This window comes from Fukomys damarensis, unplaced genomic scaffold, assembly GCF_012274545.1.
Source record: "Fukomys damarensis isolate Sample0158 unplaced genomic scaffold, DMR_v1.0_HiC HiC_scaffold_12, whole genome shotgun sequence".
Taxonomy (NCBI): domain Eukaryota; kingdom Metazoa; phylum Chordata; class Mammalia; order Rodentia; family Bathyergidae; genus Fukomys; species Fukomys damarensis.
Window position 1 is genome coordinate 9,200,164 of NW_022900924.1, and position 13,597 is coordinate 9,213,760.

Below are 13,597 nucleotides of genomic sequence, written 5' to 3' on the forward strand. Positions count from 1 at the left end.
AAAAAAAAAAAAAAAAAAAAAAAAAAAAAAATTGATGCTTTCCACCTGAGGTTAGCCAGTTTGAAAATTGAAATAGAAATATGTCATGGTTGACAAACTTCCTGAAAAGTTATCTACTTTCCTGGTCTCCGTTCCTCTCACCCCACTTCCTCTTCCACCCATTCTAACCTGGCTCCTACTCCCACCTGTCTCATAAAACTGTACCCACTTTGGCCAACAGTAGCCTCCTGGATCATTGTTATGCCTACGTATCTTATCAGAAGCATCAGAAATACTGCTAGATCTCTCTCATGCGTACTCCTCCTTCTTACTTTATTAATGGTGCCCCCAACCACTTACTCAAGGACAGCACTCGTTGGCTTTTCCACAGATGGAACAAAAAACCTGACATGTGCAACTTTAAGGAGAAAAGGTTTATTTTTGTTTTGGGGGTTTCTTTGTGTTTTGGAGGGGTTTTATTTTGCTTTTGTTTGGTTTGGTTTGGTTTGCTCCTGGAGATTGAACTCGGGGCCTTGTGCTTGTGAGGCAAGTGGCAGAACCACTGAGCTAAATCCCCAGCCTGAAAATGTTTATTTTGGCACACAATTTCAGAAGCTTTGGTCCATGGTCAGCAGGCTCCAAACCAGAAATATCATGATGGAAGAGTATAGCTGAGGAAAGCAGCCGACCCATGGTAGCCAGGATACAGAGAGAGCAGGAAGAAAACCAGAGAGAGAGAGGAGAAGGCGTCCACCTCCTCCAACCAGGTCCGACTTCCTAACAGCCCATTCAGTGCCCTTGTGATCCAACTGCCTTCCAAAAGCCTGACCTCTGAACACGAGACTTTGGGGGACGTGTTAGATCTAAACCAGAACAAGGACCACGAAGAGAGCTGGTGGTCATCTTTGTCTTCTCTCAGCCCCTATACTCACCAAGTCCTGTCCCCCACTTCCTCCAAAGGACACCTAGCAGCCAACCCCTTCCCCCTCCTCCGCTGATCCTGTCCTGGTCTGGCCACTCTTGCCTCTCACAGCACCACACACACCATCCCAATCTATCTACTTCCCATGTCTACGCCTTGTCTCTGCATCTGCTCTTCATCTCTTGTTCCCTGCAATCTGTCCTCACCACAGGAGCACCAGGCCAAGCTGCCTAGAGTCTCTCTCCCTTCTGCTTTATCACTACTCTCCAAATAAAGTCAGAGCAGGTTCGCTTGGCAAATAACCCTATGCATCACTTCCTCTTTCTTAAAACAATATCACTTAGCTTCCAAAATACCGCTCCAGTTTTTCTCCACCTCACTAGCTACTTCTCATTTTTCCTTGCTAGACTCTTACAACACCCCCACCTCCACCACTAAGCTCTGAAAAATATGAAATGCTTTAGGGGGCACTCCTTGGTCTTTTTCTTTGCTTTCCTTTTCTTCATTCCTTCTTTCAGTCTCATGGCTTTAAGTATCTCTATGCCAATGACTGCCAACTTTATATCTCAAAATCCACCCTCTTCCTTGAAATACAGACTCATATAGCCAACTGTCTATTCCACGTCTCCTAGATCTCTAGTAGACACCCCAAACTTCACTTCCAAACTTCAGTTCTTCCTCTTCATGTCCATGCTGTGCTCTTCCCCAACCTTTCCCCTCTGTTGAAGGTAACTTCATCCCTCCGTGTGCCAAAGCCCACACCCTTGGAATACACCTTGGATCTGATCTTTTTCTAACATCGCCACTCCACCCATTACCAAGATCTGCTAGCTTTGTAGTCAAAATATATTGTAGGCAATGGGCCAGAACCTCTGCAATGGGTTCTGGCCTCCTGTGAGCCACCCCAGAAAAAGGCAAATTAAAGAATAGACAGGAAATTAGACTTAGAATGAAGAATCTGGATCTTGGGACCTGATCAGTGCTGCTGATGGCAACAAAAACAAAGCCACCCCCCACCAAGCACATCCCATATTTATTGAATAAAATCATGCGAAGAAATAGGGAGCAGAGTATTCTCTGAAGGCATCTAATGAAATACTGCTGGACATCTAGCGTGACGGCACCAGGCAGGGCTGTTAGGAAATAAGCACTGCTTATCTTGCTTGGATAGAACAAACAAATAGGTACTGGGACCAGGTGCAATCAGCAATCAACCTGTCGGGTCAGTGAGAAGCCACAATTCAGGGGAGAGGATTTTAGTCAGAGCCGTGCTGATCTCAGCTATACGTAACTCAGCAGAGCCCGGCCACTCCACAGACCAGGGCCTGGGTTTCCATAGCGGCCATTGGGGGAGCGGCTATCCTCGTCCGGTCCGCCATCTGATGTGCCCATCTGAGTCACACAGAGCTTCAGCCTGACTCCTGATATAAAGCAGTATAGCCAAATTATGGAAAGCAAGAACTAGGTGCCTCTTATAACCGGCTAGTACTGGTCAGGGATGTCTGCTACAATATATCTCGTGAAACGATACGTCTGTGATTTCCTTCCAAATAATACATAAAAGCGGAAGGGAAGGCTGAGCACGGTGGCTCACGCCTATAATCCCAGCACTTGAGAGGCTGAGGCAGGAAGATCGCCGCCCATTCGAGACCATCCTTTGTCAGAGTCCGTTACCTGTCTTCCGTTGAACTGAACTGCTGTTTTCCTTTCTGTTTCCTGGCTTTTGAGGGATTTTTGTTAGATTTTATGCTGCTAGTTTCCCACCTCGCTGTCCATAACTTGCTTTCTATATAAGGTAACGAATGCTTCACTGCTTTCGTTTCAGGCTTTACACAGCTAAGTCGCCTAGCGGGGCCCAGCCTAAGATGCGGTTTCTCATTTGTCCTCCCCTGTGGTTTGTTTCCAGTTGTGTGACATTGTCAGGGCCCCCGCCTGCTGCCTCGGCACCTCCTGCTCTACGGCATGGGTGTCATGGGCCGTAGCTGACCACAGTCTGGCCTGCTGATGCCTCAACAATGATCAAGCTATAGATAATCTTCTTTTAATTATAATTCATCCATATTTTCCCTTCTGTATTTTTTTTTTTTTTTTGAGACAGGGTATGCAGTTCATGCTGACCTTTAACTCACTAGGTAGCCCAGGATGGTCTCGAATGGGCGGCGATCTTCCTGCCCCCACTTACATGTTTACTTTGGTCTGTACACCTTTGAAAAAATAAGCTTGTTATGTAAAATCAAAACTAATTGTTGGAGCTGAGTGACGGAACATGGAGATACTGCACGTGATTTCAGTTTTGTTTATGTCTGAAATACTCCACTCTATCCACCTTCCCTGCCACCACCTTATCCGAGCAGCTGGAGCTCTGGCCGGGCCTGCTGCCAGACTCCGGGTCTCTCTCACCTGCACTCCCAGCCCCTGCTCTTAATCTAATGCCCCCCACAGCTCATGCACTGTCAGGCCACACCCCTCTTCTGCTCAAAACATCCAACAGCTCCCCCACTTCCTTCAGAATAAAGCCAAAATCTTAATGGCTTCAAGATGCTATTTACCTCCCTGCCCTCTACTACGCAGCCCCAGCCCCCTTTTGACTCTCCCCTTCATCATTTCATTTAAGGCACAATAAATGGTGTTCCTCAAACCCACCAACCACGTGACTATCATGGGGCCTTTGCACATGCCGCTCATCCTGCCACCAAAGATCCTCTTCCCCCTCATACGTGTGGCTTGCTCTTCTCTTCCTTCATGTCTTTGCTCAGATGTCTCCTTTTCAAGGAAGCCTTTTCCGACCACCTTATAGTGTAACACTGAACACATAAACACCACCACCCACACGGAACCTATTCACCTTTTTCTCCACCTGGCCCGTTTTATTCCTGTCCTCTTACCATCAGATGCAAGCTGATGTGTATTCACTGCACTGCCTGGCATAGAGTGGTTGCCCAGTAAGTCTTTACTGAATGAATAAATACCTGCATGAAGGAGCAAATGAGTGAACAGCATCCATAATGCAACCCCTACCCTCCTATCCAGGTACAGCTCTCACCTAAGCCCCCCTCCCCGCCCAGTGCTGAACAATACTCAACGCCCGAGTCCCTGACTCACAAGCGCCAGGACTGTTCAACTAGAGACTTGTCAGCCTTTGGCCCTGCTCGGCCCTCTTCCTCCTCCCTGGATCTTGTCCTTAAGATTCCTCTCAATCGGGGGCTGGGAATTTAGCTCAGTGGTTCCACCACCTGCCTCATAAGTGCACGGACCCGAGTTCGATCCCCGGTACCAAAACAACAACAAGATTCCTGTCAATCAGATGTCAGGTGACATCACCTGTTATTCAAAGCGATCCTTCTGCCTGAGTTCGTTCCCACCAGGTTTCTGTGGCCTTTTTCTGACCCAGCACACCTCTCACTGAACTGTAGGAGTCTACCCGTTGTTCTGGGAACCCTTTGGGGTAACAGCTTGGGATTCTTAGCAAAATCTCGCATCCAGCAGTCCCTCAAGAATGTTTAGTGAATGAATAAAGATTTTTTCATTGACCAAGGGGTTTCTGTGCTCAGTATTTTCATACTTCCTCATCAGCCCAGCTTTACGGGGTGGGGACTATTACCTAATCCACCTATGAATAAAAATTGTGAGAGCCAGAGAGGTCAAGCATCTGGTAAGGGGCACACTGGAATTCAACGTAGAGGTCTCACTCCTCACCGGCTCCAGGATTCAGTGCCTTGTCTTTCTCCGTCCCTTAGGACAGGTTGAGGTAGTTGGAACGACTGACCCCATCCAACTCTAAACATACTGGGCGTTGTGCCTCTCCTAAGGTCTGGACTCAAGCCAATTTCAGTTTCCAAACGTCAAAAGAAGGAAACTCTCAAAGTAGAGAATCGAAACCAAAGGCAGAAAGGTTGGCTGGATGCCAGCCTTGTTAAGGTGGCCCCAGATCTGCCAGCCTCAGCCAGGTGTCCTACAGGCCATCTGTCGCAGCTAGAGCTTTCCAAGGAGCCACACACTTGGCACATTCAACGCTGGGTTCCTCTCTTTTCGGGTCCTTTACCCTCAGGGTACTGGAGTTCAGTTGGAGAGGAGCCTCCTTAAAAAAAGGGGGTGTGTGGGCCAGGAGCCAGTGAGTGACTGGCTATATATCTGTCCAGGAGTGGGACTCTCAGCAGAGATGGCCCTGGCCCACGACCTCTATGGCACCCCAGCCTCCAGGCTGGACTCCTTCGTGGCTCAGTGGCTGCAGCCCAGCCGGAAATGGAAAGAAGAGGTGCTGGAGGCGGTGCGCACGGTGGAGCAGTTCCTGAGGCAGGAGTTCTTCTCCTGGGAGAGAGGGCTGGACCAGGAGGTGCAGGTGCTGAAGGTGGTCAAGGTGAGACCAGCCCTCTCCCTCCCCAGCCAGGGCAGGGCAAAACTCACTGTGGGAGGCCACATCCCCAAGGATGCTGGGGTCCCCTTGCCTCGTTATCCTTAGCCCATGCTGCTGATATCTCAAGATACTTTTCTACTGTTTATGTTCCACTCTACCCCTTGTTAGCTATTGACACCCCCACTGCACTGCTGTCTTGAGCAGAACACCCAGTAAGGAAACTAATACTAAGAGACCATATTTGGGAGTGTGTTACGGCTTGTGTCTAGGTGTCCCCCCCTCAAAGCCTCATGCAGTTACAGGTGGGGATTTTTTCAGAGATGGCTGGATTTAGAATGTGTGTCACTGAGGTGGGTTCATGGCGCCATGCTAGTATGCAGGGCACTTGGATTAAGGGTGTGGGTGCTGCCTGCCCTAAGTAGCCTGAGTAATATATAAGGGATAGAAAGAACTGTGGTCGATCCATGTTGATTCGCTATGATCTGCTTGCTGTGAGCTGTTTCTCCTCTCCCATAACATTCTGCCCTGGAGCCACCAATCACAGACCAAGACCTGCACAAACTGTGAGCTAAATAAATCTTTACTCCTTTAACCTTGGGTGTCGGGTATTTTGTCTCAGCAATGAGAAAAGTAACTAAGACAGGATATAATCTTCTAATCTCTTAACATTTTTATCTCTAATTCTAGTACCCTTTGAGGCAGATAGATTTTTTTTTTTTTTTCATTTTACAGAAGAGCAAAATGGAGACTCGGAGACTTAAGATTCATAAGGATCGAATGCAATGCAAGCTCTTTGATTGGATCCTGATATGAATAAGTCATCTGTGTAATGCATAGCTCGGGGACAATGGAGAAATTTTGATATGGCCTGGATATTAGATATTATGAGTGATTTCACTCATTGTAATAGTATCTTTATGGATAGAGAGAGAATGTCCTCTTTTTTTTTGAGGTGACACAAATGCTAAAGTATTTAGGGGTAAAGTTCCACCCTGTCTATTATTTATTTGAAGGGACAAAGTTTTGTGCTCTCTGTAACTTAATTTAAGGTGGTTTAGATGAAACAAATGTGGCAAGAAGATTAGACATGTTGAACCTAACTGGTTGGGTACATAAGTGCTCTTTGTATTTTCTTTCTATTTTTCTATTTGTTTTAAAATTGGGTTAATAAAATAATTTTATAGTGGAGGCTCAGAAAGAGGAGGTGTCTTGCCCAAGGTCGCATAGGTAGTGGGTTTGAATTTGTCTCCATAACCAAGGATCTAGGCTCCTCCACTGAGATTTTCTCTAAACTCTTCCTCCAGCTGTCTCATACCATCTACTATGCTAGCTAGGATCAGAACTCAAGAAGTTTCTTGATTGGGATTGGGATTGGGTGGTGCACACCTGCAATCCCAGCACTCTAGGAGGCCGAGGTAGATGGATCATGAATTCAAGCCCAGCCTGAGCAACTTAGCTACTTAGCAAGACATTGTCTCAAAATAAAAAATAATAAGGGCTGGGGATGTAGTTCACTACAAAGACCTTGGGTTCAATCCCCAGTACTGGAAAAAAAATTTTTTTTTGTTTTTGTTTTAAGAGGTCCGTAGTTTAAAAGGCCCTGAAGAACCAGAAAATCAGCCACTCCTTCATTTAAACTTTAAAGAAACTGACACACAGACCAGGTGAGAGATGGACCAACGTCACGCAGCAAGGTGATGGCAAAGCAAGACTAGAATTCGGGCTGCAAACCCCCAGGTCAGGGCTCTATGGGAAGCCAAGCCAGAAAAGGATTCAGCAACCTTGGGCTAAATCCCATCTTCACACCTTCCCCAGCATCTGGAGCCTGAGGCTGAAACTCACAAATTTTGACATCAGACAGATCTGGATTTGACTCTGCCTTTTTTTTTTTTTTCTTGCCAGCTGTGTAGCCTTGCTAGTTCCACCTTATCTCTCAAACTCTTAGTCCTGATCTGGGATTGGGACATGGTCTTGGTCATCCTTTCTCCTTCGCCAAACAGCCTGAGAAGTGCCAGCTAAATGATCGGCAGCGCAGGGCAAATGTCTCAAAGCAGAAACATCACTGTTATTCTTACCCGAGACTTCTGCTGGGCCTGGGAAACGTGGGCATTCACGTGTACAAGTGCACACATGCACACTCACACAAACACACACAGAGACGTGCACGCGCACACACCTCCCCCAGGCAGTGGGGTTCAAGCCCAGCTTGGACAGCTCGGCAACTGAGACCCTGGCTCAAAATAACAATAACAACCCTGGGGGAAAAGTGGGTGAAATGGGAGAAGTCTGGACATAGGAGGGTGTTGCAAAGGGAGTGATTTGGACAGCCGGAAGAGAGAAAGGATAATCTAAACCTGGCTCTGAGAGCAATCACCCTAACCCACGCACAGCTACCCCATGCTCTCTCTCTCACAGGGGGCAGAAATGCTGAGTCAGAATCCAGTGGGAAGAGAGAATGGAAAGCGAAAGGGAAACCGGGCACGGTGGTGCACACCAGTAACCCCAGTCCTCGGGGAGCTGAGGCAGGAGGGTGGCTAAATCAAGCCCAGCCTGGGCGACTTCAAAACCAACCAAGACCCTGTTTCCAAATAAAACAGATAAGGCTGAGGATGTAGCTCAATACAAAGACCCTGGATTCCATCCACAATATTGAAAAAAGAGAGAGAGAAGAAAAGAGGAAAGCTATGGAGCATCTCCTCCATTCCTGGAGTGGGGCATGGCATATATATATAGGAAGAAAGGGGAGGAAGGGCCACCCATTCCTCATCTTCTGATTCTTCACCTTGACTTCCTGGATGGCTGGAAGACCATGGTAAATCGACTCCCCCACACTGCCTCAATATTCTTTTTTTTTCTTCTACTCCTCCTTTGCCTTCTCCTTCTCCTTCTTCTTCTTGTACTGAGGATTGAACCCAGGGCCTTTGTACTGAGCTACATCCACAGCCCATTTTTAAAAATTATTTATTTTGAGACAGGATCCTGCTAAATCGTCCAGGCAAAGCTTAAACTTGCCATCCTCCTGCCTCAGCCTCCCAGACAGGTGTGCACCACCACACTTGACTCAGTATTCTTATCTGCACATTGGGGAGATTTGTCATGGTACCCATGGCACCATGGATTTCAGAATCCATGGCAAATGGAGGGTGTGAGGATTAACAGTAATGTGTAAAAGCCCTGTTCGTGGTGCCAGACAGGGAGTGCCCAGCCTGTGACAGCTGAGATATAATTTGTATTCAGTGGCTCCACTCACCAAGAAAGGTAACCTACTTGGGGCATGGGAATTCCCTAAGAATTCCACTTCCTGACACAGAGTGAGAAAAAGGGAAGACAGAGAGGTGTGGAGCTCTGTACACCCGAGGCAGTGGGACTTGGAGAGTGTGTCTAGAATCTCAGAACATCCACAGGGCCCCTTCAAAATTGTCCAGCTCAGTCTCCTTCCATTACAAATGGGGAAATTGATACCCGGGTGGCAGAAGAAATTGTTGAGCCAATCAGAGAGGAAGGAGAGAAATAGATTGCTGATTTTCTGTGTTCCAGGCACCACACCAAGGCATACAGTGTTTTATCTAATCCTCTCCGTGTCCGGTGACTCACTTTCCATCATTACTTTCATTTACAGATGAAGGTCTGAGGGCTTCAAACGATCATTCAGCTAAGCAACAAGGGCTGGGGGAGTAGGTCATCACTCATTGTTCTGGGTTCAAAGTCAAGGGGCTGATTTCATCTCCCATGGCTCTTACCCACCAGGCAAACCTGCTTGCTGCTCTTTAATGGCCATGAAATTATTCAGACACACACAACACCCCTGCTCTGAATCCACAAATTCAGTGCAGTGGGTACTAGTACAGGTTCAATATGCCTCATCTGAAATGCTTGAAATCAGAAGTGTTTCGGATTTGGGATTTCCTTCAGATTTTAAAATATTTGCATATACATAATAAATTATCTTAGGGATGGGACCCAAGCTTACACATAAGTCATTTCTGTTTCAGAATCACCTTGCTTGCATAGCATAAAGGTAATTTTTACACTATTGTTAGTGTACTAGTGTTTTGACTATGATTCAACACATGAGGTCAGGTGTAGAATCTTCAACTTGTGAGTGTGTGTGTGTGTGTGTGTGTGTGTGTGTGTGTGTGTGTGTTTGATTAAACCCAGGCCCTCAGCACCAAGCCACATCTCCAGCCCCTTCTGAAATTTTGAGAAAGGGTCTTGCTAAGTCACTAAATTGCCCAGGCTGGGCTTGAACTTCTGATCCTCCTGCCTCAGTGTCCCAGACTGCTGAGAGTAGAGTCATGGGCCACCGCCCTGAGTTCCACTTGTGATGTCACATCAGCACTCAGAAAGTTTCAGATTTGGGAGCATTTTGGATCACAGATTTTGGGGTGGGGGGTGCAGAACCCATATTCCTTTGAGGTAGGCATTTCTGCAAAAGACAAGACTGAGACTTGGTAGCCATGCAGTAGATGAGAAACCTAGGTTCTGGCGTCAGGCTGCAAACCGAAGGCCCCAAGCGAGTGATCCATCCTCCTGACAATGTAGTTTCCTATCTGTAGAGCAGGGACCTTGGTACCACCCACCCCTTCCTCTGGGCGGTGGGGTGCATCAAATGGGATGTGTCATGTGCTGTGTGCAAGGGCTGCCTGGGACATAGTACAGGGACATCCAGATGACAGGGCTCTGTCTCCTGCAGGTGGGCTCCTTTGGGAACGGCACGGTGCTCAGGGGCACCACGGACGTGGAGCTGGTGGTGTTCCTGAGCTGTTTCCACAGCTTCCAGGAAGAGGCCAAACGGCACCAAGCCATCCTGAGACTGTTAAGGAAAAAAGTGTGCTGTTGCCAGGACCTGCTGGACCTCGGGCTCAGTGATCTGAGTGTGGCCCAAGGAGTCCCAGACGCTCTCATCCTCACCATCCAGGCTGGAGAGACTGCAGAGCCCATCAGTGTCACCATCATTCCTGCCTACGGGGTCCTGGGTAAGAGGAGCAGACGCCCACAACACACACCTGCCCTTCCCAGGAGACTTGCAGCTCCCTTGCCTCTCATTCATGGCCATACACAGGCCATATACCTGCATTCATTCACTCCATCCATGTCCCGTACCGGGGCCTGAACCTTCACTGTGCGCCCAGGACTAACACTGGAGCTGTCATGTTGGGAAACCTGGGAAACGGAAACTTACCAGGGAATCACACAGATAAACCTATGGTAGGCTGGGATAGTGCTCCATGCCTATCACCCCAGTTGATTCATAAGATGAGGCAGGAGAATTAAAAGTTGAAGGCCAGTTTAAGCAACTTAGTGAGAACCTCTCTCAAAATAAAAGAGCTGAAGGTGTAACTCAATGATAGAATGCTTGCCTAAGCATGCGCAAGGCCCTGGGTTCAATCCCCGGTGTAAAAGAAATAAGGGGAGGAAGAGAGAAACGGGGGGGGGAGAACAGTGGCAGTGCTCAGAGAAAACAAAAATGGAACAACCTGGATAAGCTCAAAAAGCATGCTCAGGAGTGGACTTTCTGTGCTAAGGATATTCTGGAAGATCCTAGGCCAAATGAGAGAAAGGAGCTAAAATAATAACCGTGAGTGTTTATACTAGGGAACTGGGGTCTATCGCCGTTTTGGCTTTCCCAGCGGCAGATCCTGTGACAAGGATAAGAGGGCAAGCATTTTATGAGATGCCCCAACATTGGGAGAGGCAGGGACCCAAAACACAATACAAGGTATATTGCTGAGGAAGGCATCACTATGAGCAACTGGGCTTCCTGCCTCTGCAGAACTCGAAGCAGTAACACAGAACACATCGCAATATCTCAAGGGGATGCTGAGTGCTCACCCATAACTTCTTACCAGTCTTTAGCTGTAGACTGCTGCCTGGGGCGCTGAATCCCTGACAGTCATTGTTTGTCCTCAGTCCAAGAGTCCTAGATGTTTGAAATAAGCCATGTCTACTACAAGTCCAGCTGAAACAGGCTTTCTGTTGGTCAGCTTTCAGTCACTATGATAAAATACCCGAGATAAACAACTTAGAATGAGGATAGTTTCAGTTTCACAGGTTTCAGTGCATGGTCACCTGGTCGTCTTGCTTTAGGCCTGTGGTGGTGACACAGTATGTCATGGCAGGAGTACACGATGGAGGAAATCTGTTCACATCGTGGTATCAGGGAAGGAGAGAAAAGGAAAGAGAGAAAGAGACAGGAGAGAGACAGAAAGTGCCCCCTTCAGGAGCATGCTCTCAATGACCTAACTTCCTTCCGCATCTCTTAAAAGATCCCACCACTTCCCAATAGCACTACCAGCTGGAGACCAAGCCTTCAGCACTAGGGCCTTGAGGGACATTTAGGAGCCAAATCGTAACAGGTGTATTTCATGTGCTAGCTGCCATTAATTACTGTGGCTGCCAGGAGTTGTTCCATGGAGAAAGTTTCGGAGACAGGATCCAATCTTAGGAAGAAAAAGAGTAACACATACCGTGGAACTGGTTCTCTCCTCGGCCACTGCTTACTTCCTGCAACTTCCTAAATGAATCATCTGGAAACAAATCTAAAATCGATATTAAGGAAAACTAGGAGTGTTGGCGTCTTGGCCACTTTCTCAGCCGTGATACATGATATCCAACGCCCACAATTTGCAGGAGGAGAGGTTGTCTTGGCTCATCGTTGGTAGAGCATTTTTCGTCAATAGTCAACTGGCTCTGAGGCAGGACAGGCATGGTGGAAGAGCCTGGCAGAGGAATGGGGCTCCCAGCACGGCAGCCAGGAAGCAGAGAGTGTAGGCAAGAGGCAGGAGAAGAGACGTACCGTACCCTACCAGGTCGTGCTCACCTTTAACCAGGCTCCACCTCCCAACAACAGTCAGTCATGAACTCGTCAGTCCACTAATTCACCGATGAGTATAGTGACCCATGATCCAATGACCTTCCCAGCCCGTGAGACTTTTGGAGGACACCCAAGATCTAAACCATAACAGTCAGGAATATTCAGGGAGGACAACAGTCCTGGGGGCCTGAGATATGGAAAGCCCAATGTTGGCTCCCCAAAGCAAGAATTTCTCAGGGACAATCAAGCAAAGCAAAGTTTTGGTGTCTGGAGATCCGAGGTCCCAAGTCTCTCTGGAGAGGCACCTCCGATGGATAAACAGGCACTCCCCTAACCACTAATTATCCCTCTGGGCTTCCTAAATGCTCAAACTCTGTCGTTGCTTCCTCTTCCCTCAGGGCCTTCTGTTCCCAACTCTGAGATACCCCCAGATATCTATGTGAGTCTGATCAAGGCCTATGGGTACCCTGGAAATTTCTCCCCATCCTTCAGTGAGCTGCAGAGAAACTTTATAAAACATCGGCCCACAAAGGTGAAGAGCCTCCTACGGCTGGTAAAACACTGGTACCGGCAGGTAAGGGGGGCTGCCAGGATGGAGCAGGAGGGGAGAGAGGAAAGGCAGGGGCCAGGTACCGCCCCAGGAAACTGTTCTGAGATGGGGCACATTGCTAGACTTTTAAATTGTAAAGAGAGCACTCAGTGAAAATGGAAAAGGAAAAGGAGAGAAGGAGGGAGAAGAGAAACAAAAACAGAAAAATAAAGAGGAAAATAGCTAATGCACAGTGTTCTGGTAATCAAGAGCTTGAGATGCTCTGGTTACCACCTAGTATTAGCAATGATAACTTCATTGTGTACTCCGGACCTTAATCGCAGTAAGTTATGTATCTCCCGCTCCCCGCACACCAGTCGCCCTTAAAATGACTCCATTTTTGACTATCATGATCACTACTGAGTGAATAGATCCAGAATAACTACATTTTAGCTTTCACACATGATGTCTGCACAGAACCAAGTAGATTTTAAAATATCTGATGAACAGAGCCATCCAAACTTAGGGTTGAAGACTCAGAAACAAATACAAAAATTGCAAAGATGAAGATGTTTCCCATTTTAAAAAATGGTAAAAGATTTTGGGAAGACTAACCCAGTTTAAAAAATAAAGCAAGCTCAGCCAGGGATTTAGCTCAGTGGCACCATAACTGCCTCACAAATGCAAGGTCCTGAAAGCACGCTGGGCGTGGTGGTGCACACCTGTAATCCCAGTACTCGGGAGACTGAGGCAGGAGGATCACCATGAGTTTGAGGCCAATCTAGACTACAAAGTGAGCTCAAGGCCAGCCTGAGCTACATTTTGAGACCCTGTCTCAAAAAATGAAAGTAAATTAATTAACATAAATAAAAAATAAAGATATAAAAATCACAAAACTAGGGCCGGGGATTTAGCTCAGTGGTTCCGGCACCTGCCTCCCAAGCTCAGGGACCTCAGTTCCATCCCCGGTACAAAAAAAAAAAAAAAAAAAAAAAAAAC

At 47.4% G+C, this 13,597-nt stretch overlaps 1 protein-coding gene across 2 annotated transcripts in view; it reads left to right on the forward strand.

The window, feature by feature from the left end:
• The first annotated feature begins 5,048 nt into the window (after positions 1-5,048).
• Positions 5,049-13,597, forward strand: part of Oasl (2'-5'-oligoadenylate synthetase like) — a 19,797-nt gene continuing 11,248 nt past the window's right edge. For both annotated transcript variants that reach the window (XM_010604027.2, XM_010604028.1), the window contains exons 1-3: positions 5,049-5,258; positions 9,949-10,231; positions 12,468-12,643. In XM_010604027.2, the coding sequence (XP_010602329.1) occupies positions 5,061-5,258; positions 9,949-10,231; positions 12,468-12,643 (657 nt within the window). In that variant the 5' untranslated portion in view covers positions 5,049-5,060. The remainder of the gene's footprint in view (positions 5,259-9,948; positions 10,232-12,467; positions 12,644-13,597) is intronic.